The 27,985-nt window shown below is 45.2% G+C and overlaps 2 protein-coding genes across 4 annotated transcripts; both read right to left on the bottom strand.

Moving 5' to 3' along the window:
• Window positions 1–149: 149 nt before the first annotated feature.
• Window positions 150–3,613, bottom strand: ppiab (peptidylprolyl isomerase Ab (cyclophilin A)). Its single transcript, XM_026298162.1, has 5 exons — window positions 3,444–3,613; window positions 2,508–2,538; window positions 874–962; window positions 598–770; window positions 150–497 (listed from the first exon to the last, which is right to left on the bottom strand). Exons 1-5 carry the CDS (start codon window positions 3,510–3,512, stop codon window positions 362–364), a joined length of 498 nt encoding a protein of 165 aa, XP_026153947.1. The 5' UTR covers window positions 3,513–3,613; the 3' UTR covers window positions 150–361.
• A 1,236-nt stretch (window positions 3,614–4,849) lies between these two features.
• zmiz2 (zinc finger, MIZ-type containing 2) lies at window positions 4,850–24,016 on the bottom strand. 3 transcript variants are annotated; one of them, XM_026297430.1, is made up of 20 exons: window positions 23,613–24,016; window positions 18,401–18,502; window positions 16,869–16,983; window positions 14,408–14,610; window positions 13,300–13,468; window positions 12,408–12,626; window positions 11,677–11,889; window positions 11,404–11,487; window positions 11,122–11,299; window positions 10,643–10,784; window positions 10,335–10,413; window positions 10,106–10,237; window positions 9,875–9,980; window positions 9,422–9,579; window positions 9,247–9,314; window positions 9,096–9,164; window positions 8,760–9,001; window positions 8,022–8,137; window positions 7,255–7,467; window positions 4,850–7,012 (listed from the first exon to the last, which is right to left on the bottom strand). In XM_026297430.1, the coding sequence occupies exons 4-20, from the start codon at window positions 14,593–14,595 to the stop codon at window positions 6,905–6,907; spliced, it is 2,484 nt and encodes an 827-aa protein (XP_026153215.1). In that variant the 5' UTR covers window positions 14,596–14,610; window positions 16,869–16,983; window positions 18,401–18,502; window positions 23,613–24,016; the 3' UTR covers window positions 4,850–6,904. The 3 variants fall into 3 exon arrangements, with proteins under 3 accessions (XP_026153215.1, XP_026153213.1, XP_026153214.1); XM_026297428.1 differs by having other exon boundaries at window positions 16,869–16,986; XM_026297429.1 differs by having other exon boundaries at window positions 16,869–17,069.
• Between the last annotated feature and the right edge of the window lie 3,969 nt (window positions 24,017–27,985).

Below are 27,985 nucleotides of genomic sequence, written 5' to 3' on the forward strand. Positions count from 1 at the left end.
TCACAACATGAGCAGTTTGAAACACAGACATATGACAAAGATGCAGTAATCACTGGAGTTAATAAAAATGTGCCTGTAATGTGAGAAAACCCATATCCTAAGTAAAAACATGGCTGATGTTACTTAATGAATGAGAGCAAAGACACAAATTCAGGCTTTGAAGTTGCTTTATTTACACTTTAATCAGATATTTATTTAGAGGCTGGAAGGTACAAAATATTACACATGAATAAACACAGCAGACAAACATGTTTGGAAGAGAAAGTGGGTCCATTGGGTGTTTTTGCGATACTGTGGATATGCACCGTTTTACTCAGGATGGAAATATCTGAACAGGCTGAAGCGAAGGAGCCGGGTCGCACTATTTCAGCTCACCGCAGTCGGCGATGACGACCTTGGCTTTGGGAGTGCCGCTCTTTGTGCCTTTCTGCTCTATCTCCTTGACGACATCAATGCCCTCCACGACGTTGCCAAACACCACATGCTTCCCGTTGAGCCTGCAGAGCAGAGGAGCCCATTAGTATGTGAGACCGGCACCTGAGACCAGCTCAGACTGATAAGTTCAAACTGAGGGACGCGGGTCAGCGAGGAGCTCACCAGTCGGTCGAAGCTGTGCAGATGAAGAACTGGGACCCGTTGGTGTTGGGCCCGGCGTTGGCCATGGACAGCGTCCCCATACCCGTGTGCTTCAGCTGGAAGTTCTCGTCAGGAAACTTCTCTCCATAGATGGATTTGCCTCCAGTTCCATTGTGGTTGGTGAAATCCCCCCCCTGAAAACAAGAGTCCAGCTGAGTCAGCGCACGAGGCCTCAGCATGTACAAACCTCTTAATGTGATGAGAACAAACAGGACTCATTCCTTGCCTTAACTGTACCTGGCACATGAATTTAGGGATGACTCGATGAAACGTGGAGCCCTTGTACCCAAAACCTTTCTCTCCGGTGCACAGAGCCCGGAAGTTTTCTGCAAAAGAAGGAAACAGTCACTCCAACAAATAATAACAAGCATTATTTATTCAGCCTGTGCCTCATCAGGACAGTGTGGGTGAACTTAGATCTGACCGTCCTCAGATCCTGATTCAGGTAAAGCTGAATCCAGATCTCACAGACGAAACCACAAACTAACGTCACATAACCAGAGCTGTTCTAAATCGATCAGAAAACGTCGTGTTCTTGTAAAGGCCACGTCGCTGATGCTGAGAAGCTGATTGAGCATAAAAACCCCAGTAAAAAAAAAAAAAAAAAAAGGCTCCCCAGGCCCTGATCAGCGAGCTGATCCTTTTCCTTCAGCTCAAACTGTGTCACATCAGCACAGGAGGAGACGTTTCAGCTTCGCCTTCCTCCGTTTCATCCGTTTAACCAGCAGGTTCCCAACAGGTGCACCAGGTGTTGCTACCTGGAATCTGCCTCTGAAATTTCAGTCTCACAAATACTCACATATTTATACACAGACTACACAAACAAAACTGCAGATGATACAAGGACACTATTAATGACCAGAGAACGCCAAAACAACACCGGGAAAAGGTCAAGTCTGCACCTCTAACATCTGATTTATCGTCTAAGACTCTTGTTCTTAGTCGGACAGATCAACACATATGGGACCGGCTTCGGCCTGATCAAAATGAAGGTGTCACAGGTTCTAGTACGGGTCATTGAACGTCTCCTTCCTGCTAACAGCATCAGTCCTAACGGGCAGGTTGGACAAAACCTGTGCTTCATGTAAAACAAGAAAAATCTGATTTAGGAGCATCAGTGTAAACTAAACCAGCTTCATTATATTAAACACATAAGGAAGAAGATGAGATAAACTTAATAAGGTTAATTTCATCTCATCATCTCTCATAATTAAGGGAAAATGAGGCTTCTTGAAGCTGGTGCCTCACTTTACCCAGAGACAGACCAGTTAGAGGAGAAGTGTTTTATATCTGGATCACAAATCCTCTTTATTCTCAGAGGGTTTCACAGCTTTCACAACAGAAGCTACTCTGCACACGATGATAATAATAATTATTATTATTATAATAAAACCAGATGCTTCACACATTATAAAACCCAGACAACTAAGTCCAGGATTGCAAGTTAAAAGACAATGTTAGAAAACTCGGGCCGTGTTCTGAGCTAAAAATAAGTCCGAGGAAGGGACTGAAAAGATGTTTCCTTGATGCCATTAGGGCCATTTCTTCTGCACCCACCGAGTATAAATGAGGTCACAGGACTAACAGCAGCTATGTAGGACAGAATAACAGTCAGCCGTGCATCATGCAGGTTAACTTGATGGGATGTCAGGCAGAGCAGCGACTGGCTCTTCAGGCTGGTTCGATCAGCGCGTCACCCTCAGCCTCGACCCATATTTAGAATAAATTCTCAGCTGAGGATTAACGGGGACGCATAGTTTCCCCAACCCAAGCTAAAACCATGTCGGCTGAGTGGAAAAAGGCTGAGCAGCAGCTCCGGAGTTAATGCGGCGTGCAGCGAAGGCTTCCTCTCCCGCGTCCAGGGGACCTACCTGCAGTCTTTGGGACCACATCAGCCCGCAGCTGCAAAACACAGAGATTTCCAACAGTCAAAATGCAACGGCAACATGAAGCCTTGGAAACAGACCCAAAATGTCTGCAGCAGAAACAGCAAAGGGTTTTATTTCAGCTGAGCTGAACAAACATGGCTCCGGGTCTAGAGCCCAGAAACGAGTTTCTTATATTCACTGTGATATTTCTGTGTTCTCCTTTGCTGACGTTCCTGCTACTAAACACACTGCAGTACTGCAGTACTACTTTGTTTTTAGCTTGTACAGCTGAATATACTGCAGTTACTGAATCTCTCAATAAGGTTTAACTCTTCTTCCCTTAAAGAAATTTATTGTCCATTTCAACTCCCCCAATGTTAAAATGTCCAAACCCTAAATTGATTCCATTTATTATCACATATAACAAGGAAAAGCAAAGAAATCCTCCGATCCCAGGAGCTGGAACCGGAGCCTGTGACCTTAGAGTGATCACAATAGTTACTGATTAAGTTTCTGTCCACACTAATCTATCGATGATGGACTAATCAATGAAGCATCTGAGAAAACACGTCAGATCAGCTGCATCTCCAGTTATTTACAGCCTGAGCTGCACATTATTCCTGCTCCTGCTCCTGCTGGGCGTTTCCATCACACCGTTTTAGAGGATTTCTGCAGGATTTGTTTTTTCTTATTCATATTTACCTTCTACATCGATACAAATCCAAAGCTGAAATGAAAGAAATATGAGAAAATCCAGACAAATAAGAGACAAATAACAGAAAATAGAAACCAAACAGATGTGACGCACCGCAGCGTCTGTCAGAGCCGCAGCTCTGCCCGAAACAGCAGAAACACGAATCTAATTGTGTTTTCAAGCTGAAATGAAGCGAATTTCCAACAAGGTGCAGCGACAAATGGGATAAATGAAGCTTTTCCTACCTCCATGATGATCCTGCCGATGGTGGCGCCGTCAACGGAGATGTCGAAGAAAACCCTGGGGTTGCCCATGTTTAGAAAGCTGCGCTCATATGACGCCAATAAACAAAAATGCGCTTGAATTAAACCCTGACAACGCGGCAGACGCACTGAGCTATTTACGTCTGTATTTATACGGCGCTGCGCTCCGCTGACGTAAAGCCCGCAGGCAGCCAATCAGAGCGTCGCTCTTCCGCACGGCTCAAGAATTGACCAATAGGAGCAAAGAATAACGGGGCTAAACGTGAGGAGCCGAAGGTTGGTTGGATAACTCCGGGGCAACCCGGCGGGGCGGAGCTAATGGTTTCTATGGTGTGAACGAGCCAAGCGGGACGCGGCCGCGTGTGCAGGTGAGAGAATCGAACTCACCCAAGTAATCGGGCGCGGCTCATTTGGCTTCAATGGAGACGAGAAACAATCAGCAGCGTTTCTTTCTAGTTTGACAATAATTTTAGCTTTTCACTCATTAAAACTTCTAACTTCACTGAAAACTCTCACATATTAAAATCTGATGTTAGTACATTTACACAAGTACTGAGGTACAAATATTACTGCAGGTACTTCATTCTCCACCTCACTGGACGGGATTTGTATCACAGCCAGTTTGGAGCAGGAGGCAAATGATGAATTAACTCTGATAAATTAAAGAGAAATTATTGTTTACGTGATCTAAAATGTCTGGAGGGGATTTTTTAAAAACAAATGAAGGTACCCAGGCTGTGAGTTAAAGCCTCACTGAGACTGTCATCATGCAAACAGGATGGCCTACTTAGATAAAGAGCTAATGCTAACTGACCCCACAGTGTATTTTACAAATATCCCATTTTGCCTGTTTTACTGGTAGAAATATATGGTTATATAACATGAACTGACATGTTATATCTCCCTTCATTTCCAAAACAGTGACCATGAGCAGGAACATACCAAGTGTTTACACGTCATTCAAATATTTTGTTATAATTTACTGTTGTTGAACATTATCAGCCAAAGTGTGTTAATTACACACCGTGACATCTTATCGATTTAATGTCTTCCAATGTAGTCAGTCACTGAAGTATTTTACCTTCCCACACAAATCAAATGTCTAGAATTTAAATGCTGCATTTAAACTGCTCAGATTAAAAACTAAATTAACTGGTTTCATTAAAACAGATTAAATCCTGTCACATAATCAATAAAGACAAGTTCAGATGAGAGATTCTGAAATCTGCTTCTCATCAAGGCCTTTAAAGCAAAATACACCAACGCTATAAATTAAATGAAATTAATTACAGCTTCTCTCTGCTTCCATAAATATCCATATCCGTGCCTGTACGCACTGAAACATCTGGACGCGACAGATGTGATTTGACATCAGAGCCTTGAAAAAGTTTTCTTTCGTCAAATAAAGTGATTTTTAATTCTGATTCAGAGTTTCAGGAAAGGGACAAAGTAACTGTAGGTACAATGATGATTATGGTTAAAAAATAAATAGAAAATAATGGCAATTACAATGTGTTACAAAATATGTGGAATAGTTTACATATTAAAAAACCGTTTTTTTCTAGCAAATTTGCAGTTAAATAGTCCATCATCTCCAAATATAACATCGTCGTGTTGCTCAAATTGGCAAAGCACATCATTTTTCCTGCCTTGCTGAGGCAATGTTGGACCACAAAGGTCAGAAAATCATTCGTAGAAAAACGTCAGCTTTAAAAAGTCGTATTAAGAATAATTTCAACCTCGGCATCTTGGACTGCGTTACTCAATATCAGCTGACCGTTATCTGTCGCACGTGCATCACGTGTGCACGAGTGACCTCGGAGTTTTACAATTGCTTTATAATTCTTTAACATACAGTATGTATACAGTGCCAACGATGATCCATTATCCAACTAATAACATTAAAATTATCATGATTAACGATTCATTTGATACACACACGTTCTCTAATGAAAACAGCTGATTATACAGTAAACCCGGGTCATGATGGGTTGTACATGTCGAGCGATTTAAAAACATACAAACAGCTTTCGGGTGGCAGAAAGTGCCACGACACAGCGTTGACAGGATGCTCGAAAAGTCCCACAGAGGGCCAACCAGCGCAGGGAAAGGTGGGAGATATTTCACAGTGTTGGAGGACGTCGGCGACACGATGAACCTCAGCGCTCTTCAAACTTCATGTATTAAAAATGTCTATTGTACAACTGGCCCTGGCCTTTATTTTGTCCTTACTCACTGTGTCAGGAGGCAAACGTGGACTTTTGGTTGTTTTTTTTTTTGTTTTTGTTTTTTAAACTCGACACAAATAAAACATTCAACCTGTGTTAACTGTCCGTATCTTACATCAGTTTGCATTAAAGGATAAGTCCGGAAATTTTCTGCTTCTATTTTTTAAAATCAATAAATAAAAAGACCAAAACCAACAGAAACGACAGTTTCAATATAAAACCCAACATTTCTGTGGTGGTTTGAAAGATTTACGTCCTCCCCAATGGTCTCCCCAATGAGAGGGAAGCATTTGGTTTGGGTCTTTTCATAATATTTGTTGGTAAGAAACTATTTAGGAAGAACACCAGACTTATCCTTTAATGCTGTGGTTCCAAAACCTGGAAGGTTCCAGTCAGGGGTGGAAACAAAGTGAAGTCTGAAGTGACAGGAGCGATAATCCAAGTTCAAGCAGACCAGAAAAGCAACCAAACCTTAAGGTAGAGAAATAAAGACAGAAGAAATGAGTGTTTGCTCAGATGTCTGCACCTCTGACTGAACCGTCTCCTTCACCTCCACTTTTTATGCTAAGCTAAGCTAAATTAAGCTAAGCTAAATTAAGCTAAGCTAAACCAAGAAGCACCTGCTGCAGCCTCATACCTGACCAACAACAAAAACAGATCAGATCTAACAAAGACAAACTCAGTGTTTCCCAGAAATGTAGAATTATTCCTTTAAGATGAACAAAAAATAAGTCATGTTTTCCTCCAGCACTATAAATGTTTGTTGCTCTTTTTGCAGTAAAATCTGACATTTGTTGTGCAACAGAAGCAAAAGAAGCGCGGCCTCGGGTTTAAGTTTGGGAACCACTGTATTAATGTGTCCGCCATCTCCTCATCAACACGTCAGCTTCCATTATCCTCCACTTCCACTAATAACATCTATAAAGACAGACCCTTCAGCCTGCGGTTTGTGCTGTGGTTCAAAACGCTGGTCAGCAGAGTCACTGCCATGTGCTGCTCCTCATTCAGTGTCCACATGTGGAGACGCCGTACTGAAGGAACGTCCAGGTACAGCAGAACGCTTTAAAATGACAGAAGTACACAAAAACACAATCACACACGGCCACGCTCACACACACATGCACGCACGCACGCACACGCACACACCGACGGTAGGTGCAGCAAACAGAAGCGGAGGCTGGACTGGAAGATGAGCGTGTGACAGAATGAAGGTGGTCAGTTGTTCTCGAACAGAGACAGCAGGTCGTCGCTGCTGTTGTTGGGAAGGTCAGGAGGACCCAGGTAGGACAGCAGCTCGTCGGGATTGGTCAGTTCAGGAAGAAGCTTCAAGGCACAGAAGAAGAAAACACACGGTTTAAACTATAGACATATAAAACTGGTTTCTCTACTGCGATCTCAAAGACAGACTAGCACAGTGATGATTTCTGGTTCCTACCTCAGGGTGGAATCAAACCCAATAAGCTTAGGAAAAGTGTTTCTCTGTCTGATCATTCATCTTCATAGTGGGAGTGAAAGTGAAGGATTTTTACTTTTATCTCCACATACAACAACAGGTTTCCACTCACATCTAGTGCATGGTCGGCTCCGTCTGCTCCTGGTGCTCCCGGGACCCCCAGACCGAAGGAGCCTTCACTCTGCAGCCGGGAATTCTGGGTACTGGCGTTCCACTGTGGCAGAGGACTGCCAGCGTCACCGAGACTCGGGTTACTGTGAACACCTGAACCGTGCTGCTGCAGCATATTATTATGGGAGTGTTCGGTTCGTCCAGAGTGAGGCGTCTGCCAGAGACACAAAGACAGAACACTAATCTTTATTTTTCAGCAGCAGAGAGGACACGGTGCAACAACATTCCCGCACTTCCTCAGATTAAATTCACCACAAATCACACGTTGCATGAGCAGTAATCCCTGAGGCCTCTTAAGAGGCTGCACGGCAGAAGTGCGTGACAGCAGAGGACGAGGACGGACACTCGGCTCCTCCCGTACAAACCTTCAGCAGACAGATGAGCAGCTGTGTGCGACAGGTGGTGGTTTGGACCTGTTCAGTCTGGCCTGTCTCCTTCAGGTTCAGAGAGGCTCTCAGCTGAACCCACAGAAGGAAGAGACAGTGAGCGCTGCAGAAAACTGACTGAAGCAGCATCACACGATCAGTGCGACTTCCTGCCAAACACTTCCAGGTAGCAGGGAGTCTTCTGACACTGACACCACTCAACTATTAGATAACCAGACACAACACTGAGCCTGAACCTCGTCCCTGTGACCAGAGACTAAGAACTGGATCATGCTCCTGTGTTTGTTATGTCAAAGAGGGAGGCGTTTTAAAGGCGTCTAACCTGGTCAGGCTGATAGGGGAGGGAGGGTCCAGACGGGGCGTACTCTCCCAGGGTCGGGGTGCCGGGAGTGTTGGGGAAGTCTGTAAATCCTGTCTGGCTGGAGAATCCCTGGCTCCCTGTAAGACCAGAACAAAACAAAAGCAACTCCCAGTCAGGATTAAAACAGGTCAGTGTTCACTTCGATTGTTTAAATCGTGAGTAGTAGTGACAAAAGGATGTAAAGAGAGGGAGGGGGCACTGAGACTGTAATTGTTGGTCTTTATTCTGTTGCTTGGCATAGTGTTCTGGGTCACCTCCCCTCTAAGATCAAATGCTCTGCCAGACAAAGTGTGGTATTTCAGTGGATTAGCCCAAACCTCCTGCTGTTCACAGAGACCTGGAGGTGCAGGGACTGAGCTGCTGAAGAGGAATGAAGCTTTTTTTTGATAAGCTGGAGCCTTTTCTCTCAGCTGCCTCCCCACATTACACAGAGTGCTGTCAGCCTTTTACTGCCCCCCCCCCCACACACGGTTAATTCGACCTCTTCAGGTGATCTGCAGGTAACAGACCCTCCTGATCCCTGTAACGTGTCCAAGCTAATTTGTGTTGGTACTGATTGTGTCATGTACCATGTTGTAATTCTAAAAACACATTTGAACCGAAGACGAGAATTTGCAGTGAAGCAGAGATATTGTCAGTATCACAAATATTAGACCAGTAACTCAGACCCCTTTGCCAGGTTCCCTCATCTGTCCTGACCTGGCCTGTTGTAGTCGGGGGTGTTTCTGCCTCCTGCTGTCAGACTCTGGTACGGAGACGATGCCGGGCCCAGAGCAGCGATCATTTCCATCACGTTGGGCAGGACCATGTGACTCGGGCTGACTGTGCGGCAGCGTTTCAGCACCGGCCCATCAGGCTCCTCCTTTATGTGCAGATCTGGTTTGACGGGCACAGGCCTCCAGCCACAGAGCGGGTCTATGGTGATCTCCTCATAGTCGGAACTGAGGACGGAAAGGACACGCGGACGGGTTAATCGATCACATGAGAAAGGAAATCACATCATCTTATTTACATTAAACTCACATCAGCACTTACTTCTGGATGTAGACGAGAATACCGAGCATGTACTGGTCAACCTCCAGCCCCTCCAGCAAAGCTGTTTTACTGTGAACGAGAGGAAGAACGTGCAGGTTAATTTAACGGGACGAGTGGGTCTGACTCTCAAAGATCCTTGTTAAACACGTACTTGCACACAGGACATCTCCAGGTCCCTCGCTCACAGTTCAGCTGCAGATAGGACTCCAGGTCGAAGCACTAAAGAAGAAAACCAACAGCGTGAGAGGGTTAATGTGGTTGGATGCGTCTCGGTGCACGCAGGTGTGTGTGTGTGTGTGTGTGTGTGTGTGTGAGCGAGGCCACACCTGTATGTGCCTGCAGTCGTGACCTCTGGCTGGCAGCTGGATTCGTCTGAATGTGATCGGGCATTTGAGAGAAACTTTGATCGCCGTCTGCTCTACACCATCCTCTCCGTTCAGACCGGGGGTCCCAGGAATTGTGCCGCTACTGAAGTTTCTCTTTACTGAGACAACAAGACATGAAAAAACTCAGAACATGTTTTTATTATAGAAGCTGTTTTGCAGATTGATTGACGTGAAACGCCCCTTATCTGTCCAAATTGAATACTGAAAACTTTAAACTACTTTAACTACTTATCAGAGAATTTAACTACATCTCCCAAGGTACATTTTGGCGAGAAACGTCCAATCACAGAGCTTAAACTTATGTTACATGAGCTCAACCAATTGTCCCTTCCTTTCTCTGTCACAGACAATCAATTGTCTGTGTCAACGCAGAAACAAACCACGTGAACTCACTCTTGGTGATGCAGTGCTCGGCCGGCAGCAGCCTCTTTTTCATCAGACCCTGCAGGACTGACCTGACCGACGGCCGGTGGACCAGCTGCAGCACGAACAGGTGGGACTGGGGGAGGGGACAGGAGTCGACACGGCACGTGATCAGTAAGTTGTTTAATAAATGTGCTTAATAAATGTGCTGCGCTGTGGGAGAACACAGTGCTGCCAGAGTGTTGTGTCAGGGCCACTTACACAACAGCAGGCTGTCACAGTGATCTGTACGGTGTTACGTCCTGGCTGACACATTTGTTTTAGGTACAGGGGCTTGTGGGACGTTTTGTTGTCGCCCCGTTCAATGGACAAAGGAGTCGCATTGACGCTCACCTGATACAGAAGAAAAAAGAGACAATTAATTTAGAAGTACGTTTACTTCATGCTTTTTATGCGTCGATCTGGATTTTGATCAGGTGAGGCTGCGTACCTGCACAGAGGCAGGCCAGTTCGTGTTCATCTGTCTGTCCTCGTGGTGGTAACACTTGAACTGCAGTTCCAGATCAGGTCTGCAGGGGGAGACAGAGCACAGCTGTCAGGGCGAGACTGGGTGGGGTTATCAAACTGCTCATGTGTTGTTCATCTGCTTCCTTCATAGGAAGGAGAAGCTCTGGATCCAAAAGGACCAAATTAAGGGGTACAGAAAGAAGTCTCAGCTGAAGTCAAGACCACATATACGGATTCTCACTTCACACTGCTCTGGTCTTCAGCTGAGTGCGAGCGATAACGTCGTCCTACCTCATCATGAGCGTTTTGTAGACAGAGTCTCTCAGCTGGAAGGCGTGGTTACTGACGGCCAGGTTGTGCTCCAGTCTGAACGGCTCCAACACGATGCCATCTCGGACCGGGAACGTCAGACGCAAGTCGTCGCTGGGGTTACCTTGAATGTGAAACAGACAGTTACAGATAGATAGTTCTAGTACTACAGTGTACTACAGTACAGTACTGCACCGGGACTGGTACTTTCTGTTCTGCACGGCTGAACATCATTAATCAGACTCAGTGAGTGCCACTACTGTCCACAGTGGGACAGGAGAGGAGATCTGATCGATATTACTGCCTGACATTTACAAAAAGTCACATGTTTAGCAACAGAAACAGACTGACTTCAGGAAGCAGGTTTTTTGTCGTGCACGTGTACACAGAAAAAGTTTTACACACATGTCAAAGACATTTGTGTTGAGTTCAGTTGTTTCCTGCAGGGGGGGGGGACTCACCTGTTGAGAGCTGCTGGGTGCTGATGTTGGGTTTGGTGTCCAGTGGAAGGTAGGGGGGTTTGGTTTCCTGGCCCGGGGACAGGTAGGGAGGCATGGAGGTGCCGGGTGTCATTGGAGGAGTGGGATTCCCTCCCATCGGTGAGCTGGGATACCCGGGCATCACTCCACCCCGACCTGGCTGAGAGACGACACAGAGGACGAGTGTTTAGGACGTCAGACCAGCGTTTCTGTGCGTCATTACCGAGCTGGACCCAGAGACCCGGGTGAGTGCACACGGCTTACCCCGTTCACTGCAGCCTGTGTGAAAGCATTGTATCCTCCTGCTCCTCCGGATGGCAGGCTGCCCTGACCGTTGAACGGCTCAGACTGGAGAACACAGACAGGAAACATGACACTCAGACAAAGATCTGTTTATCCAGGCACAAAAATTCAACAGTGGTTTAGAAACCAGATCTGTGGGCTCCTATCTCTGCAGAAACACAGATTACAAGCTTTTTAAAAAAAATCTATACAGATATCCACCATAAAAATTGTGAACTGCTCAGGCCTGATTACTTTATAATGCTGGGGAGGGTTGGGCTGGCCAGCTGCAGGGGGGAACTGTGCTGGGTTGTGTGGTCCAGACGCATACTGTCCCATGAGAGGCATCCGACTGGAAGGGTAGGAGGGTGAGGGGGCACATCTCTGTGGTGGGCCGGCAGGGTACTGCAGAGGCTGGTTAGGATACCCAGACATCCCCGCTGAGCCGTACTGCTGAACTGGAAAACCCTGGGACACACATGGAAAAGAAAAGTTACTGAACTGCTCTGACGTGTTTGCTGAGACATCAAACTGCAGACAGGCGCCCAGTTACAAGGTACAAGTGATGTGTGATGCACTTTGGAGTTCTGGTTTATTTGACTCATTTCCTTTCTCTGTCACAGAATATGTAAAAGTACAGTTCCCATTAGCCAGTTCACCAAAACCGCCCACATTCAGCCACAGAACAGGATGCAACATTATAGTCAGACACAGGAAAGTGAATCAATCTTTAACTGAACAATCAAAAACCCTGAAGCATTAATGACAGTGATGCTCTAGTCAGCACTGACAGTGTAATGTGTTCACCAAAAAAGGAAACACATGCTTGAATTCATCCGTCATACAGGCTTCAATGGACGTGGATGGGAGACATACTGGGTATTGACTGGGTGGAAGTGAACACTGATATATCTGATATAAATTCTTTCCTCAACTGTTAAAAAATAAAAACTGAAAAACCCAAATCCCATGGTGCCTCCTCTGACCTCTGAATGAAAAGGCCGTTTGAGCCCTTGCTGTCCACCTGCATAGCCCCCGTGCTGGGGCATCCTCTGGGTCTGGGCAGGGTGAGAGGGATACAAGCCTGCGCTGGAAGGTGGAGGTCCAGGCCTGGAAGAGACCATCCCACCAGGGTTCATCCCCGGAGGGCCTCGGGGCCCCGAATGAGACAGGAACTGGGTGCCGTAAGAGGATGCTCCACCCATCTGGGAGGGAAAGGAAAACAATAAGCTCACTGGGTATTTTACAGTTCACAGAGTGCACGGGATGGAAGAGTGCAAACAGTGTGAGGGCAGGGAAACAGTCTGTCATGTTTGCAGGTGGTCTATCTGAAGAAGCAGGCTGCAAAACACGTAAACAACAAAGAACAAACATGTGCACTGAGAGCTGCTGTTTGCAGCCTGTATCTGTACCTGTATCTTCAATAACAAATGTTGACAGTGTTTGCTAAGCCTGCACAGAGACTCTCATTATGTTAATCAGCAGTCTATGGAGTAAAGAGTCTGGCAGGAGGCAGCGGTGTGAAATTATGCGACGTCTCTGCTGTTAATAAGAAGCATGTGTCATGAGTCTGTGTGAAGCTGCAGAAAAGCAGCTTCTGCTTTACAGCCGTGCAACCAAACACTGAAGCTCATGGCAGGGCCAGGATCTACAGACCTAGTCCAGATTCAAAGACCCCGCCACCCTCTGCAGATACCAGGCTTCCAGTGCAGTCAGAGAGCTCCAAACCAGTTATTTACTTCAGTGTAATCAGCTGACTGATACTCTGCTGTGTCCACAAACGTCAACAAACATCTAATAGGCTGAAAAAAATGGATGTGCAGCTTTCCCCATGTCAGCCTGGGAGTCAGCACCTGGCTAAGACAGGTGTGCGTTTACCTGTCCATAGCTCAGCTCCTGGTTCTGTTTCTCCTGTATCGCTGCGACTGTTGCCGTAGCGGTGGCCGTGGCTGTGGCGGCGGCGGCGGCGACAGCAGCGGCAGCAGCCTGGGTGAAGTCTGAGGGAGCACGAACGCCCAGGCCGGCGCCTCCACTGTTACCAGAGTAACTGCGGGTAGAGGAGGGGGAGACGAGTGGGCAGTGAACTTGATGAACCGAGCGTATGAGTGTGTGAGGTTTGGTGATGAGCATGAGTCAGAGCAGTGGGTGAGAGCGGCCACGCTGACTTTTGATACACAACACTAGAGCATCATCATCATCAGCACACAGTCAGAGCAGCGTGCTGCTGAAAAATACACTGGACTGCTCCGTTACTTCCTGCATTCTGTGCATCCGAGTACTGTTTTCTATTAGTGTGATGTTTTTGAGTAATTATAAAGTTATTCTGCTACAGAGCAGAACTGGAATTACACCTAACACTTTATTATATTGAAGGTTTGGGCAAGTCATTTCTTACTGACTCTACACAAACAGATGCTAAGATGGTTTTTATTAGGATCTGACGTTAAAAACAAAACAGCAGAAGAAAAGTTGTCAGAGAAAATAACTAAAAGCTCATTTTCTGTCTGTTTTCTTGGTGAAGCTGCTCTGGACTGTTTTCAGTTCATGTTGATTTTAGCTGTGGGAGTTTGCTGTTATTGTTTGCCACTAGACTTTGTGCGTAGCCACAACCACCTGCACCACATCGCTTCCTCCTCTCAGTCATTTTATTTTCTTCTAATTGCTAAAACCCACAGCATCAGCCACATCTGGACTTAAAATACAGAATAAACATGTCAAATAAACAGAAAAAATCCTGTGCAGGGTTCAATCATCCACCAATGACAGTAAAAACACCCAAAGATGATTCCAAATCTGCAGGTGACTAATAAATGATAAAGACCATGTAGAAGCTGGAAGTGAACTGATGCTTTCTATAACTACAGATACTTCACAGTAAATCTTCTGCATAGAGAAATGAACAAAACATGAGTTTAAATGACGTTTCCTGCACTTTTACATCGTGACAGGTGACTTTCACCTGCAGTCAGGTCTAAAGTGTCGCTACCTTCCTCCGTAGGCTGAGGCCGGGTTGTAGGCAGCGCTGGGACGTCCGTACATGACCGGCTGGCCGTAGCCTTTAGAGATGGCGTCTCCATACGACTGCTGGCCCATGAACTGGGAGCCCATGCCAGCGCCCATACCAGGTCCACCACCGGGCATCATGTGGCCGCCTGAGCCCTCACCCGGACCCATGGGTGAACCAAGCGCCTACACAGGACACAGACAGGTGTTGGGACAGTGACGAGTCACATGAGCCATGAAGTGAAATGAAGTCAAACAGAGAGAAGCTGGTCGGCGAAACATGGGAGTTAATGCACTCAGTGAACAGAAGAACGTGTTTTAATGAGGACGAGACTAAAATTCCTGTTTTATAACCCTCATAAAATGAAATTACTGACGCCGGCCTGTGGTTATGGTGTGTGAAATCAATCTATAATCTCCTAATAACTTCACAGGAAGTTTACTAGAAATGTGATTTTTGTACTGAGAGAAGGAAAAACAGGAAACGAAGAAAAAGTCATTTTAATCCCAGTTTAAGGTTCAACTAGAGCTGCAGCTCATTTTCAGGAGTAATCTGATTACTTTCTAAGTAAATCATAATAATGTGAAAGAATCACAACACCATCAGAGTCAGAAAACAGAAAATCTTTGGTTTTTTTCTTCTTAAAATGACAAAACTGAACCAAAGATCTAAACACAGGCTCTCAAACAATTTACAAATTATAATCTTTGCAGCATCCTTTCATATCTACACACCTGATGCACGTTGAACTGAGATGTTCACTGGAATAAAAATGGCAAACTCCTACTCTTAGAACCAAACGTGCACCTTTCTGACGTTTGTGACCACATTTATCAGAGTTGTGAGAATTCCAGTTAAAAATAGCCGGAGCACATTTATCAAGCAGTTCACTCCTACTTACAGCGAAGTGTAGGAGTGAACTCAAGTGATTATTTACTTCAGAAGATCCATCAGCTCAACGCGCTGAGAAGAATCGCTCTCAGATTTACCTTTCATCTGCCCCTGAAACTCTGTGCTCTTTAAACACATCAGACACAAAGCCACATGAAAAGAGCTTTCAAACACAATTAACACAGACTTTCCTCTCCGCACTGGGATCTCTAAGGATGCTGTAACATCCCATTACACATGTCTGGAGATATGAACTGCTCTAATCTGACAAAATGCACAGACTTTCTTATCGTGTCTGATTTGCCAACTAGCCGCCACCTAACACCAGATCCAGGGTCTGTATTTATCAAGAGCCTCAACTGATCACAGACATCGCACCAAAAACCCACCAACATCCTAAAGACGAGAAAACTAGCAGAAGAATCATGAAAAGAAAAACATGAATTTCTAACTTTTGGATTTTCTCCTCCATGTGGTTTTCTGAGCAGGTCTTATGCTGCAGCAAACACAAATCATGACATTTAACCTCAGATGGGGCTGAACCAAAATATGAGTTTTAGTCCGGACACAAAATAAAAGAGCTGAGCTGATGATTCTCTGTAGGTTCATCACTACGAGCTGCTCATGAAACGTTTTAATGCAGTAACAGCAGAAATACCACAGGGTACAAATCCTCTGTTCCAAGTAAAAGTCCTACATTCACAGTTTTACTGAAGTACAATGACCGGGGTGTGGTTTCAGCAGCACATTGCAAACACGTGCACAGTATGTGCACGACAGCACTGGTTCAAATCCAGCTGACGACATTTTTCACAGGTCTCCACCCTCCCCCATTTCCTGTGCCCCCCTGCCCAACCCCCTGACAAACAGAGTCAAAGTACCTAAATATAACTTTAAACAGTACAGAAGTACTATCATCCAAATGTACGTGAAGTATCCAAAGTAAAAGTACTTTCCATACTGCTGGGTAGCTGATGTTAACTACCTTATATACTTCTAATTTGAAGTACTTTATATACCGCTGGGTAGCTGACGTTAACTACCTTATATACTTCTAATTTGAAGTACTTTATATACTGCTGGGTAGCTGACGTTAACTACCTTATATACTTCTAATTTGAAGTACTTTCCATACTGCTGGGTATCTTGGGAATTTCCCCCAAGGGATCAATAAGGTTTGATGATCAGTCTGTATTTTGTTGGATCCATCTGATCCTGAAAAGGAACTAAAGTTATCAGATAAATGTAGAGCAGGAAAAAGTCCAAGGTTTGACTCTGACATGTAGTGAAGTCCAAGGATGAAGTAGTACTACCTGGAAATACTGAAGTATACCTCAGAGCTGGAGTTAAATGCAGTACCTGGGTGAGTGCTACATACGTCCAGTGGTCATTTCATACATAGGTTTGGTAGAAACAGAGATGAGTCACGTTAAACAAAGAGAAATATGACAGTGGAGACAGAGCTGTACATTTCTGAAACAAAGCTTTGTCTGTGTTTCTGGTTTGGCACAAAGCAGCAGGAGAAAAACACGTCCCATGAGTCATGTGTTACCTGGCTGTGTGTGGGACTGGTCACGCCCCACACCGTGGTTACTACAGAGAGAGATCCTGCGTGCTGATTGGTGCCTGGTTGCTAGGAGACTGGGTCATTTAGGAAGGGGCCGTCGCTGCTGCAGAAAGATACGGAGCCAAGTTACTGGGATGGCTGGGAAGGTTGAGGAGGGGCGTCTCGCTTTCACGCAGAGATCAATAACTGTTCAATATCAGAGACAATGTTTTATTACTTCAGCCTTAAAAACAGTGTTTATCACCTTATTAAGGCTTGTTTCTAAGTTAAAGGTCATGCATTTAGCTCTGCAAGCTAAAGATTAACCTGAGCATGGTTTGTTCATCTGACAGTTGAGGTTACCCTCCGCTTCCTCCTTAAACCATTTCCTCAACAGGAAACTACCACAATAGCATTTCTGTCATACCACAATATTTAACAGGGTTACTGCTCTGGAGCCGTCGCACCAATAACTCCTGTTCTCCAGTATTTCACTGCTCGTTTTTCACAGTTTTTGGTACAGAATCACAAGCTGAGGCCGGGACGCCGTTTGAACCACTGCTTGACGTGTCAGCGACTTGGCAGCGCAGCAGAGCAGTCATCAGGGTTTGTGGCTGCACTCAATTAAAGACTGTTTTGGCTTGAGTAAACCTAATCAAGACGCTTCCAAAAAAGGCTGAACTCAACAGTCGACTGCTGTAACGGTTTGTAATTAAAGACCTGCAGCAGACCGAACCCTGCGTGATGGATTCCTTCATAGATTCTCATTTATTTTCTCTCGTTTGTTATTTATGCGTCAGTTTGCAAGACAGACATGTGGCAGGTGGGCTCTTAGCGCTACAGCAGACACTTATTTTCTACCACTGCTCATAAATCTACGACTGCAGGCTCACCTCACACTGACTTTATCCAACTTCATGTCTGAACTACACCTTAAACAACAACCCACACGTTAACAAAACACTGTTTTAAAGGATAAGTCCAGTGATTATGTTTGTTTGTTCTTGGCCAAATCCCATCCGGAGACTGACTGCAGTAATGAATGAGGTGTCATCAGTGACAAATAACCAACGGTGTTTCCAGAGTAGAGACCAGTGGACTCTTGGTTCCTTCAGAGACTGTAAACAGTGACGGCCGTTCTCAGAGTCTGGAGCTGGTTTTTGGAACCTGGAGCTGGTTTTTGGAAAGAGACAGGCCTCCCATTGTTGGTGAGGAAGAACCATGTGAGCCAGGTCAGCGGTGTGGCTCCCTGCTGGGTTTTTAATAGTTTTTGGACAACAATGGAGGTCTACGGCACAGACCCATAAGCTGAACCAGGTTCTGGATTCAGTCTTTGGATGGATTTGGACTCAGAATCACTGAACTTATCCTTTAACCGAATATTTGGTCTGAATCAGTGAACCCATGTAAAACAAACATGAGGCAGGCTAAGTTATTTATTGACATGGACCCCTGGGCTCAGACCATAATACAGTGGCCTCTGGGCAGGGCAGGTGAAGTGTCACATTGGTCACCTGAGGACATTGAGTCTAACGCACCTTTGTGGAGTGGGAGGCAGGCAGGGTTTCATGGGGTAGAGGGGGTTCATCAGATGAACGGGGGAACCATGAGAGAGCCCCCGCTGTCCTCAAGTGGCAGGCCTAAGAGACACACACACACACACACACACACACACAAAAAGACGGTTACTCACAGCTCATTTGCTGCAATTTGTCTTCACTACAGCCCACACTGTGTGCACAAAGACGTAGTGCCCTCCCACTCAGAGCCACTCACTTTAATCTGTGTGCCTGTGCATGTGTGTGGACCGTGCACGTCAACACGCTAGCCTATCACTGACTGCTGTAGCTCCGATACCTCTCGCAGGAGGGGGATGGGTGCTCGGAGCTAAATTTAGCCTGCTGATTTCAAAAGGAATTTAAGAGAACAGAGATGTGAAGAGGCAGAGTCTCCCCCTCAGCACGCCGCCGTACAATCGCTCGCTCGCTAACGTGCACTTGTTTGCTGCTGAGAGGAATCGTGTTGTTCTTGGATTTGGTTCATTTAATAACAGCCCTGCATGTTTATCTGCCACTTTCCCTCCTTCAGTGCCAGATGTTTTCTGTATTTCCTACACACTCCTCATCCTCGCTGCATCCCCGCTCTCCTCCTACCTCCTGCTAATGATTTTCCTTATGTGACGGTTACCAACTGACATGCTAATTTTCCAACATCAGAGCCCAGCTTCGACATCCCCTCCCCCTCATTTCTTCTATCTGCTTTCCTTTTTGCACTTTTGCAGATTTGGGTCAGACACCCCACATCTATATAGGAGGATGTTGGGGGGGGGGTCGCTCAGATCACATGATCTGCACGACACCTAAATTCTCTCCTATCAAAAGGCATCGCCAGCCTCCAGACAGCACCTTGTAACTTCCATCACAGCTGAGCAGCTAAACCACACGAAGGGAGGGGGCATGTAAGATGTCTGTCTCGATCAGATGCTGAAGCTGAACAGAAGCAGCACAGACTGTACCTGCAGAGGCAGAACTGAGACGCCGCTCTGTCGCACCCTCCCCGTGTCTGCCGACCTCAGATTTCTGACCTTTTCTTTACCTACGACCCGTCCTCGCCCCCGTGCTACCACCAACCCTCTGCTCTTCAGGTGCAGAAGCAGGTGAAACGTAACAGAGAAGCTGTGGTTCATGTTTACAAAGACGTGACGGTCAACATTCAATTCTAGAAAAATAAAAAAGGACTGCAGCTATTTTCATTATCTATTCAGAGTTTGGTCTATAAACCATCAGAAAACCACTAAAGCCCAAAGTGACTTCATTTACTGGGACGTAACAGACACTCAGAGGCTAAACCACCGATTACATTTCTATCAATAATCAACTAATCATTAAAGCTCGAGTTTAAAGAGTCGTAAAAACAAAACTATTGGTCATTTATAAATGTCTTGTTGCTATTTTAGCTCAGTTTTTGTTTTTAATATTGTTCTCTCAGGAGTTCTGTGCAGTGTTACATGGTTTTAACGTTACTGTCAATGGATTTTACCTGGTAAAATAATAATATACGATATTCAATTAAGAAGGAAATACACAGCTGTGCACATTTTACGTACCAAGACTTTTATTTTGAAAGGTCACGCTATTGATATTTGTAGTAAGGGCTGTGACTAACAAATATTTTCATTGATCAACGCGTCACATTCTGTTTGAACAATATGATTAAATTCACTTCATCTATTTTTATTCAACCATCATTGTCCATAACCCAAGAAAGCTGGTGCACAGATTTAAGAGATAAAATCAACAAAGTCTGATCAGCAGAGAAAAAGTTGGAGCTGTTCATCCCTTATTCAGTTTCTGAACAGCTGCTTTTACAGCCCAATACTTTAATGTGCTCATAATTCAGAAGTTGCAGTTTTTAATTAAAACACACAGTTATTAAGACTAATGCAAATATATTGCAGCCTCTATAAATGAGTTAAAAATGGCTGCATGCATCTGCAACCAGAGTTATAATTCAAACTCAATTAAACTAATCATCACTTTAACTCAAGATATTAATGTTCAAGTTTGTTTGCACTGCCAGAGGAGAAAAGAGGCTGGAAGTTAGTGAGTAAAGATTATTAAATACTCGCTCTGTGACTTAATCAAATAAAAAAAAAACACCTTTCGCGTCACGTAGTCACTGCTGCTCCATCTCTTTCCCAGCTGGAGACAGACGCCGGGGAATCAAAGACTCCATCACTTCACTGGCTCTTTTGTTTTGACAGCCACTCATCAATACTTAGTATTTCATCTTTCCATTTGTATGGCTTTATTTATATTAGACAATGAATTGATTTGAATAAAAGGTTAAACTTTTATCACTGACAGGGACAAACCTTCACTACTCTCAACTTCTGAAATGTGACGATTTGCTGCTTTTCTCTGTTTTTAAATTCACTGTAAATGGAAAATGTTTGAGTGTTTGACGTTAAATTGAACAAATCAAGACATCTTGAGCTCTGGAAAACATTCTCCTAGACCTTCTGAGGTATTTTATGGTAAATGATAAATTGGTTAATTGAAAAAACAATCAACAGTTGTTGCTGTTAGAGCTGCAGCTGCTAATTGAATGCGTCTGACACATTTAATTAACATTTCATATGTAACGCTCCTCATCTCATTTCCAGGTTGTAAACATTAATTAAGCTGCCACTAAAACCTGTTTCTGTCTTCTCAACCAACACAAGGTGATCACACACATCTGAGCTGCAGTTCTTTCAGGCTTTAGCTGCTGGTAAATGTTGAAAGGTAAACCTCATAAGATTCACTGGGGGATCTGAACAAATTTAGACTGAGCATGTGGATTTAACACTGGATTTGAATTCAGTAGCATGCACTCAAGCTGCTCTCCTGGCTGCAGCTGTAATTCAGAAAGTATTTATTGAAATATCAACAACACCAGACTGTATCGATGTATTTGGACAGAAGTGCGGGCTGTGGGTGGCCTGCTCAGCTGATCAGTAAACGAACCTGAGGGCTGATAACCGTGTGTAAAGCTGTAAATACACGTGTCTGTGTGTGTTATCAGATAAACCTGCAGGAAACTGACAGAACACTTAAGGAAACACATTGTTTGTTATTCCAAAGCACGTTTAGTCAGTGCGGCTCTGTGGCTGCTCTGTCGCTGGGCGTAGGGTTTGTCAACACGCCAAAACTCTCAAAAACAGAAAAGCAGCAAATCCTCACATCTGATGTTTGACACGTGTGACACATTTAAACAGTCGGTCGACAAAATGATTCCCGATTCATTTTAACCGTTTCAACTATTCTGTCCAGGAAGCTCGACGACGTCAGGCCGAGCAGCATTTCCAATCTCTTCTGTCGTGTTCACGTGTTCACTGCAACGATCATTTCCATGGCCGGTTCTCCTTCCACTTACTTTCTCAACTAATCACTTCTTTGTTTGTCGTGTAGAACATCAGAAAACAGAAACACAAATAAAGACTGAGGCTCTAACATGCATTTCCTCAACCGCTGCACGATCAGTCAATTAGTCAATCGACAGAGAACCAATCAACAAATACTTGGATCATTTGACAGTTCAAAGTGGTGGATAAAAAAATGTGCCAATATTAAAAGCTGTGAGTAAAAGCTGCTAGGAGCAGTTTATTTCAAACCACCCCAGGCATTCAGACAATTTACTGAAATATTACAGCCCACTTTGTCAACGATGCATGCACTTTGGTTTAAAAGAAATTCTGCTGCACAAAGAATCTGTCAACCATCTGACAATAATGACTAATGGGAATAAGTAGTCAAGTGCTTGACTGCTAATATCTATTCATAACGCTGTCTGGAAATTAAAAGCTTTTTTAAATTGGCAAATTAGAGAAGGCGGCCACTGCCCGATAACTTACAATATCCACAGCCTTAACTGGCTGACCGGCAGTGCACCTGCTTTTAAGCAAGCATTAAGTACAAGTCTCAGTGGGATCTGGAAGATTAGCCAATTAACAGCCTGTGAAAGACAGAAGAGCAGCAAAAACCACCTCACAATAAAAAGACAAAATATTATTACTACAAGGAGCAAAAAACAACAAGAGAGCCAGAAACTCTGATCCTTCATTAAAGTTATTTGGTCAATTATAAGCTTGGAATCAAATCAGAAAGGCTCAGATAAGCAGAATAACATGTATGTTTATCCTGGCTTGCAGAAAATTAACCATTTTGATAATCAAATAATTGTTTCAGCCATTTTTCACGACTGGCTTCAGCTTCTGGAGTGTGCACAGGACACATCCCACAGCCAAAAAAACACTCAAACATCTGGAGGCTTTACACACCAGCAGCCTAAACACAAGCCCCGCAGCTTTCAGTCTTTCTAACCACCCTCCTTATCCTAGATTTCTGTCTTTGCACGTAAACACTGACCCCAAACCGACTCAGGCGAGCTTCAAGCCAAGACAACATGTTATTGTACCCGTGCTACATTCAGGAAGTTATGGCTAAAAGGGGAAAAACGGGCACTGGCCACCGCAACACAGCAACAAGGCGTGCATGGTGAAATAACAGCTGGAGCATGCAGTGTGCCAGATCAGCTTTGTGCAAAACATGCTCTTCCCTCACAGGATTGATTCTTTGGTTATTGTATTGATCAATAATTAATTAGCCGATAGATCAATGCAAATGGACACACACATGGCTCCTCTGTGCCTGCAGCTTCTCCTGCAACAACACAAACAAAACATGCAGCAGATCAGAACAAAGCATTTCAGCTGTGTTCTCCTCATCTGTGCGTGTGTCTGTGAGCGTGTGTCTGTGACTGTGTGTGTCTGTGACCGTGTGTGTGTCTGTTACCTATCACCAACTTAAATATGCACGTTTTGTCTCGCCGACCTGGCTGAGCTGCTTCATCGGCGCAGATACGTGAAAGCTGCGCTCCACGGTAAAACCGACTACATACAACAATAAAAACAATAAACAGTCTTTCTGAGGGAGGTTGTTCCGGTTCGGTGTGGTCGTCTCACGCCGTTGGGTTCGTATTATCCGTCGGGGTGTCGGTAGGACCGGAGGACCGGGAGCTCAGCTGTCTCTAACGCCGTTAGCCGCCGGAGGCTAAGCTAGCTAACGCTAAGTTTGTGTAAAGTTAGCTCGCTGTGCGTAATAAACGCTGAATCAACCGCTCGGTAGCTACACGGTAAACGGAGGCGGACACCGACCCAGGTGGCGGATCGAGCCCGGTAACAGTCACGGCCGTTTGCCTGGATCTTACCTTTTGTTGCCGCCAGACGACGAAGCCGTTTGTAGACAGTTAGCTTAGCCACAGCAGCTAGCTAGTGTCGCAGTCTGGCTGCGCTGTCGAGCGGAGTTGGGCTGTTTATAATATTTTCCACGCTGGTGTCTTCATGTTTTCACCTCCCGGGCTGACCAGCAGTGAGTACACTTCACACCTACAGCCGTTTTTATTGCAAGCTCCGCCTAAAAGCAGAGCATTTCTAACTCTGGCTCGAAGTTAATGAGAATTAGCTTGTTGCAGTCTGGGCTTGTGACAGCTCCGTGAAATCTGCTCATTGCACAATGAGGCTGAGTGGTAATATATTCATGAGCTCACAGGCTGATGTCTCCCGCAGAGAAAGGCATTTCCCTGTCCCTCCTCCTCCTCAATGAGTGACTGACTGCAGACCGGGGCAGGGAGAGAGAGAGGCGGGCTGCAGGGTGGAGGTGGGGGATCATCCACGATGACATCACCCGTAAATAATCACGTATGATCCGTGCATCATGCAACACGAGCGTGTGCGTGGTTTTAATGCATCACGGAGCAATATGCGTGGTTTTAACGCATCATGCAACGCATGAAACGCACAGTTGTGCACAAAAAAAATTCAGACACTTCTGGACAAATTCGATTTTGTTTGTTTATTTTTGGAGTGAAAACAATAAAAGTCTTGCAGCACAGGGAGGGGTTAACCTCTCAGGGCCCCAGTACCTACTCCTGAGCTTTAGATCCCAAAGCTCAGGAGTAGGTACTGGGGCAAGTCTGTGTCCTCAACCGAAGCTTCACCCTGAGTGGTGTCAGGTGATGCTTAACCTGACTCCAGACATATCCTGAGGCCGTGTTCACTGTGTGTGAAATAGGCCGTGTCCACATCACAGAATTTATGTTTTCCACCAGCTGTTTGTGTGTTTCTTCCTTCACATCCGTGTCTGTCAGGGACATGTATCAGGCTCCGGTGTGGCTCCTAAACTGCCACCATGCACAGATTGAACTGAAATATGAGCCACGTGCTACAAGAAGAACAACGTCATTTGTGCACAGTCAAATCACTCATCCATCCATCATCTATACCCCCTTAGTCCTAACCAGGGTCCCAGGGATCAGCTGGAGCCTATCCCAGCTCTCTTTGGGTGAAAGGCAGGGGTCCACCCTGGACAGGTCCCCAGTCCATCACAGGGCCACATAGAGACAAACAACCTCACACACTCACACTCACTCCTATGGGCAATTTAGAGTCACCAATCAACCTGACATACATGTTTTTGGACTGTGGGAGGAAACCAGAGTACCTGGAGAAAACCCACACAAGCACAGGGAGAACATGCAGACTCCACACAGAAAGGCCCCTGATGGGTTTCAAACCAGGAACCTTCTTGATGTGAGGCAACAGTGCTAACCACTCAACCACCGTCAAATGCACAGTTTCCTCCAAAGCTGCTGGGTTCCCATATGTTCCTTCCAGTTTGGCTCCATCAGAAGCTTCTCCATAAATGTCCAACCAATGTGAGGCATCCAGGTCTCTCCACTGCCCCCCCTCCTCCATGTTGATGTTTCCCACACTGGATGATGACGACAGGCGACATGTGCAGAGGAGGGAGACGCTAAAACAACCACATGGATTCTGATCTGACCGTTCTGACGGTGCTCACACACTCACACATCGGACAGGAATCAGATCTAGGACCACATATGCAGGTGGACCAGATCTGGTTTGGTCTGTTCACACTGTGGAAACATCAGGCCTGAGCCACCTGGAGTGAAAACAGCAGATTGATGAAGTTAAGCTCTTTGGCTACAATGACCTGAGGTGTGTTTGGAGAAAAACGGAGCAGCGCTTCATGAAAAGAACAACTGTTAAACATGGGGGTGGAAATGTTCTGCTGTGGGCCAGTCTGTGCCTCAGGAAACACTGCACAGACAACGGATGGATTCCACTAAACATCAGCAATTTCTAGATATCCTGCGGTCAGTGAAGAAAAAGAAAGTGAAAGAAAAGAGGCTGATGAGAAAAGGTTTCAAAGAAGACCTCACAAACGCCCACTGAAGCTTTTGAAATGGCCCATGTGTGAAAGAAAACCTCAAAATATGTCAGAACCTGAAGTGATCTGCAAGAAGAGTGGGTGAAAATCCAAAAAAGCTGCAAGCTGTGATATCTGCAAAGAGGTAGTAGTGCCCAGTTACAGTTTCTTTTCTCTAATTTGGAAGTGAATTGAGTAAAACTATCATGATGCATGATCCTCAACATTTGAATACAGGCTCCTCTTTACTGCCTGTTTGCTGCATGAGGCTGTTTTTTCTTCCTGCTACTTCAGAAATCAACCCAAAAAAAGTCACTTTGCCCAGGGGTGCCCAATCTTTTGCATGCTAATATGTGCACCATAATATCACATCCTCAGCCGTGCACGTGCCTCCACACACACACACACACACACACACACACACACGCACACACACACACACAGAGGCAGTGTCACTTGAAGCCAGGCAGTGTTTTTGCAGCAGGGCCAGCGAGTGTTTTGGAGTCATTAGAGGTGTCTGCAGTATCTTGCCAGAGGGCAGTGCAGCGTGGAGAATAAAAAGTCCAACCTGCCTGTGTTTTTCAGACCTCTGTTGCCCTGGAAACAGGTGCTGAGATTTCCAATTTCTTCATTTTTCTCTACACTATCCATATCACCCCCCACCACCACCACCACCTCTACACTCCACACGCTGCTGCTGCTTCCTCCCCCACGACCTGCCGCATAGTACAATCACACACATACACACAATTCCAGTCTACTGCAGTCATTTCACAATGTCAGAGGACAGAGTAACCGACCGCTCCGCTACATAACTACAGACAAAACCTGAGAGGCTGCACACAGCTGAGGCGCTGACCCTGCCCTGACTCCAAGCAGCCATCAGTGCTGCAACAATCTGACCTCCAGCAGAAAGCAAAAGAAAAACAGGGGCGACGGGGAGGGTGGGGGAGACAAAGAGGGAAGAACTGAAAGACGGTGGAAGCTGACTGCACTCTCAGATTTAATAACGTGGCTCCTCGTTTCTGCCTTCGACCCAGATGGGATTGAAGAAGGACACAGGGAAGCAGCTATCTCGTTTTCCTTTCACAAATGTTCTCATCGAATTAATTATGCTCACGGGGGTGTTACAGAGAGTTCAGGCAGATGGTTCACCATACTGCACACACCTATTTCATAACTAGCTGCTGTTTAAAATATTCATGCATAAAAGTGCAGAAGAGAGGAGGTAGCAGAGAAACATGAACACAGGTCAGTCACACACAGGAGAGACACTTTACCGCGGCCCTGTCTTCTCACTTTCAGGCCTTTTTAAGTCATCCTTGTGTTTCTGCAGTGTTATGTGTGCATTCCTTTGTAGTGACTCCTCTTTGGCAGCAGGCAGAACATTCCAGGGAAATGGCTGACCCAGAATAACACACAGACGCAGGATGACTGAGCCAGTGAGCTCCTCCACCCTTTCGTTGCTCAAGTACACTTACTGTTTCCTAACAGACCCTTGACGGTTCATGTGGGAGAGCACGGCCGCACGAACCGCGTAGTATTTGCGGCTGGAACGGCAACACACACGACCGTCATCACAAGAGCACATGACGGTGTTTACCCTGCAGCTACTCCACCATCACGACTTTAAACCAGACTTTCACCCTGCCGTCTTCAGTGACCGAGCCCTCTGCCTTGGTGCCGCCACATTTGGTCCAGCGCAGAGCTGAAAAGAAGCGTTATTTTCATCACCCATTAACACTCTCAGCCTTTTCCCACTTAACTGATTCATTGTTTAGCCAGTAACATTTCACATCACATCAGAATCACATTTTTCTAAAGCCCAAAGTGAAACAAAGTTCAACACATATTTCACATGAACTGGAACAAGGGAACATCAACATTTTCTGCATATTAAATACTTTAAACTAATATCTGAAGTACGTTTTGTTGATATGTGAGTTGTTGCTGCTTTTACTGTGTATAATGACACATCACATGCTTGGTGAAAGTATTTGGGATTATTTTTTATGTCAAGCAACATGGAGCTGATGAAATGTTGAGGTGTTTTAAAACGGCCCAGACTTAACAGAAATAACTACATAAAAAACAGAACATGACCTGATCCAATCAGGGAGTAATCCTGTGGTTGTAGTTGTAGTAGTGGTATTTGTAATACTGCTACTCAGAGTAGTGACCAAGGACGAAGCTAAAGCTGAAGCTCATCATAAAAAAAAAAATCATCTCAAAAGTTCCTTCAACATTTGTTTGAAATAAAATTCTCCACAAATGACTGTCGCATTTAAATCACCAAGACCATAAAATACTGCAATGAATATGTTGCATAAATAATAGTATTACTGCATCGTT

Source organism: Mastacembelus armatus, chromosome 12, assembly GCF_900324485.2.
Source record: "Mastacembelus armatus chromosome 12, fMasArm1.2, whole genome shotgun sequence".
In the NCBI taxonomy this organism is placed as follows: domain Eukaryota; kingdom Metazoa; phylum Chordata; class Actinopteri; order Synbranchiformes; family Mastacembelidae; genus Mastacembelus; species Mastacembelus armatus.

Excerpts from the sequence above, each read along its gene's own strand:
- ppiab (XM_026298162.1), bottom strand. The coding sequence starts at position 3,512 with ATGGGCAACCCCAGGGTTTTCTTCGACATCTCCGTTGACGGCGCCACC. Across the intron at positions 963-2,507 it reads TGTGGTCCCAAAGACTGCAG|AAAACTTCCGGGCTCTGTGC; the intron begins GTAGGTCCCCTG and ends CTTCTTTTGCAG. Across the intron at positions 771-873 it reads TCCCTAAATTCATGTGCCAG|GGGGGGGATTTCACCAACCA; the intron begins GTACAGTTAAGG and ends TCTTGTTTTCAG.
- zmiz2 (XM_026297430.1), bottom strand. The coding sequence starts at position 14,595 with ATGGGTCCGGGTGAGGGCTCAGGCGGCCACATGATGCCCGGTGGTGGA. Across the intron at positions 12,627-13,299 it reads AGGAGCTGAGCTATGGACAG|ATGGGTGGAGCATCCTCTTA; the intron begins GTAAACGCACAC and ends TTTCCCTCCCAG. Across the intron at positions 9,580-9,874 it reads CGAGCACTGCATCACCAAGA|TAAAGAGAAACTTCAGTAGC; the intron begins GTGAGTTCACGT and ends TTGTTGTCTCAG.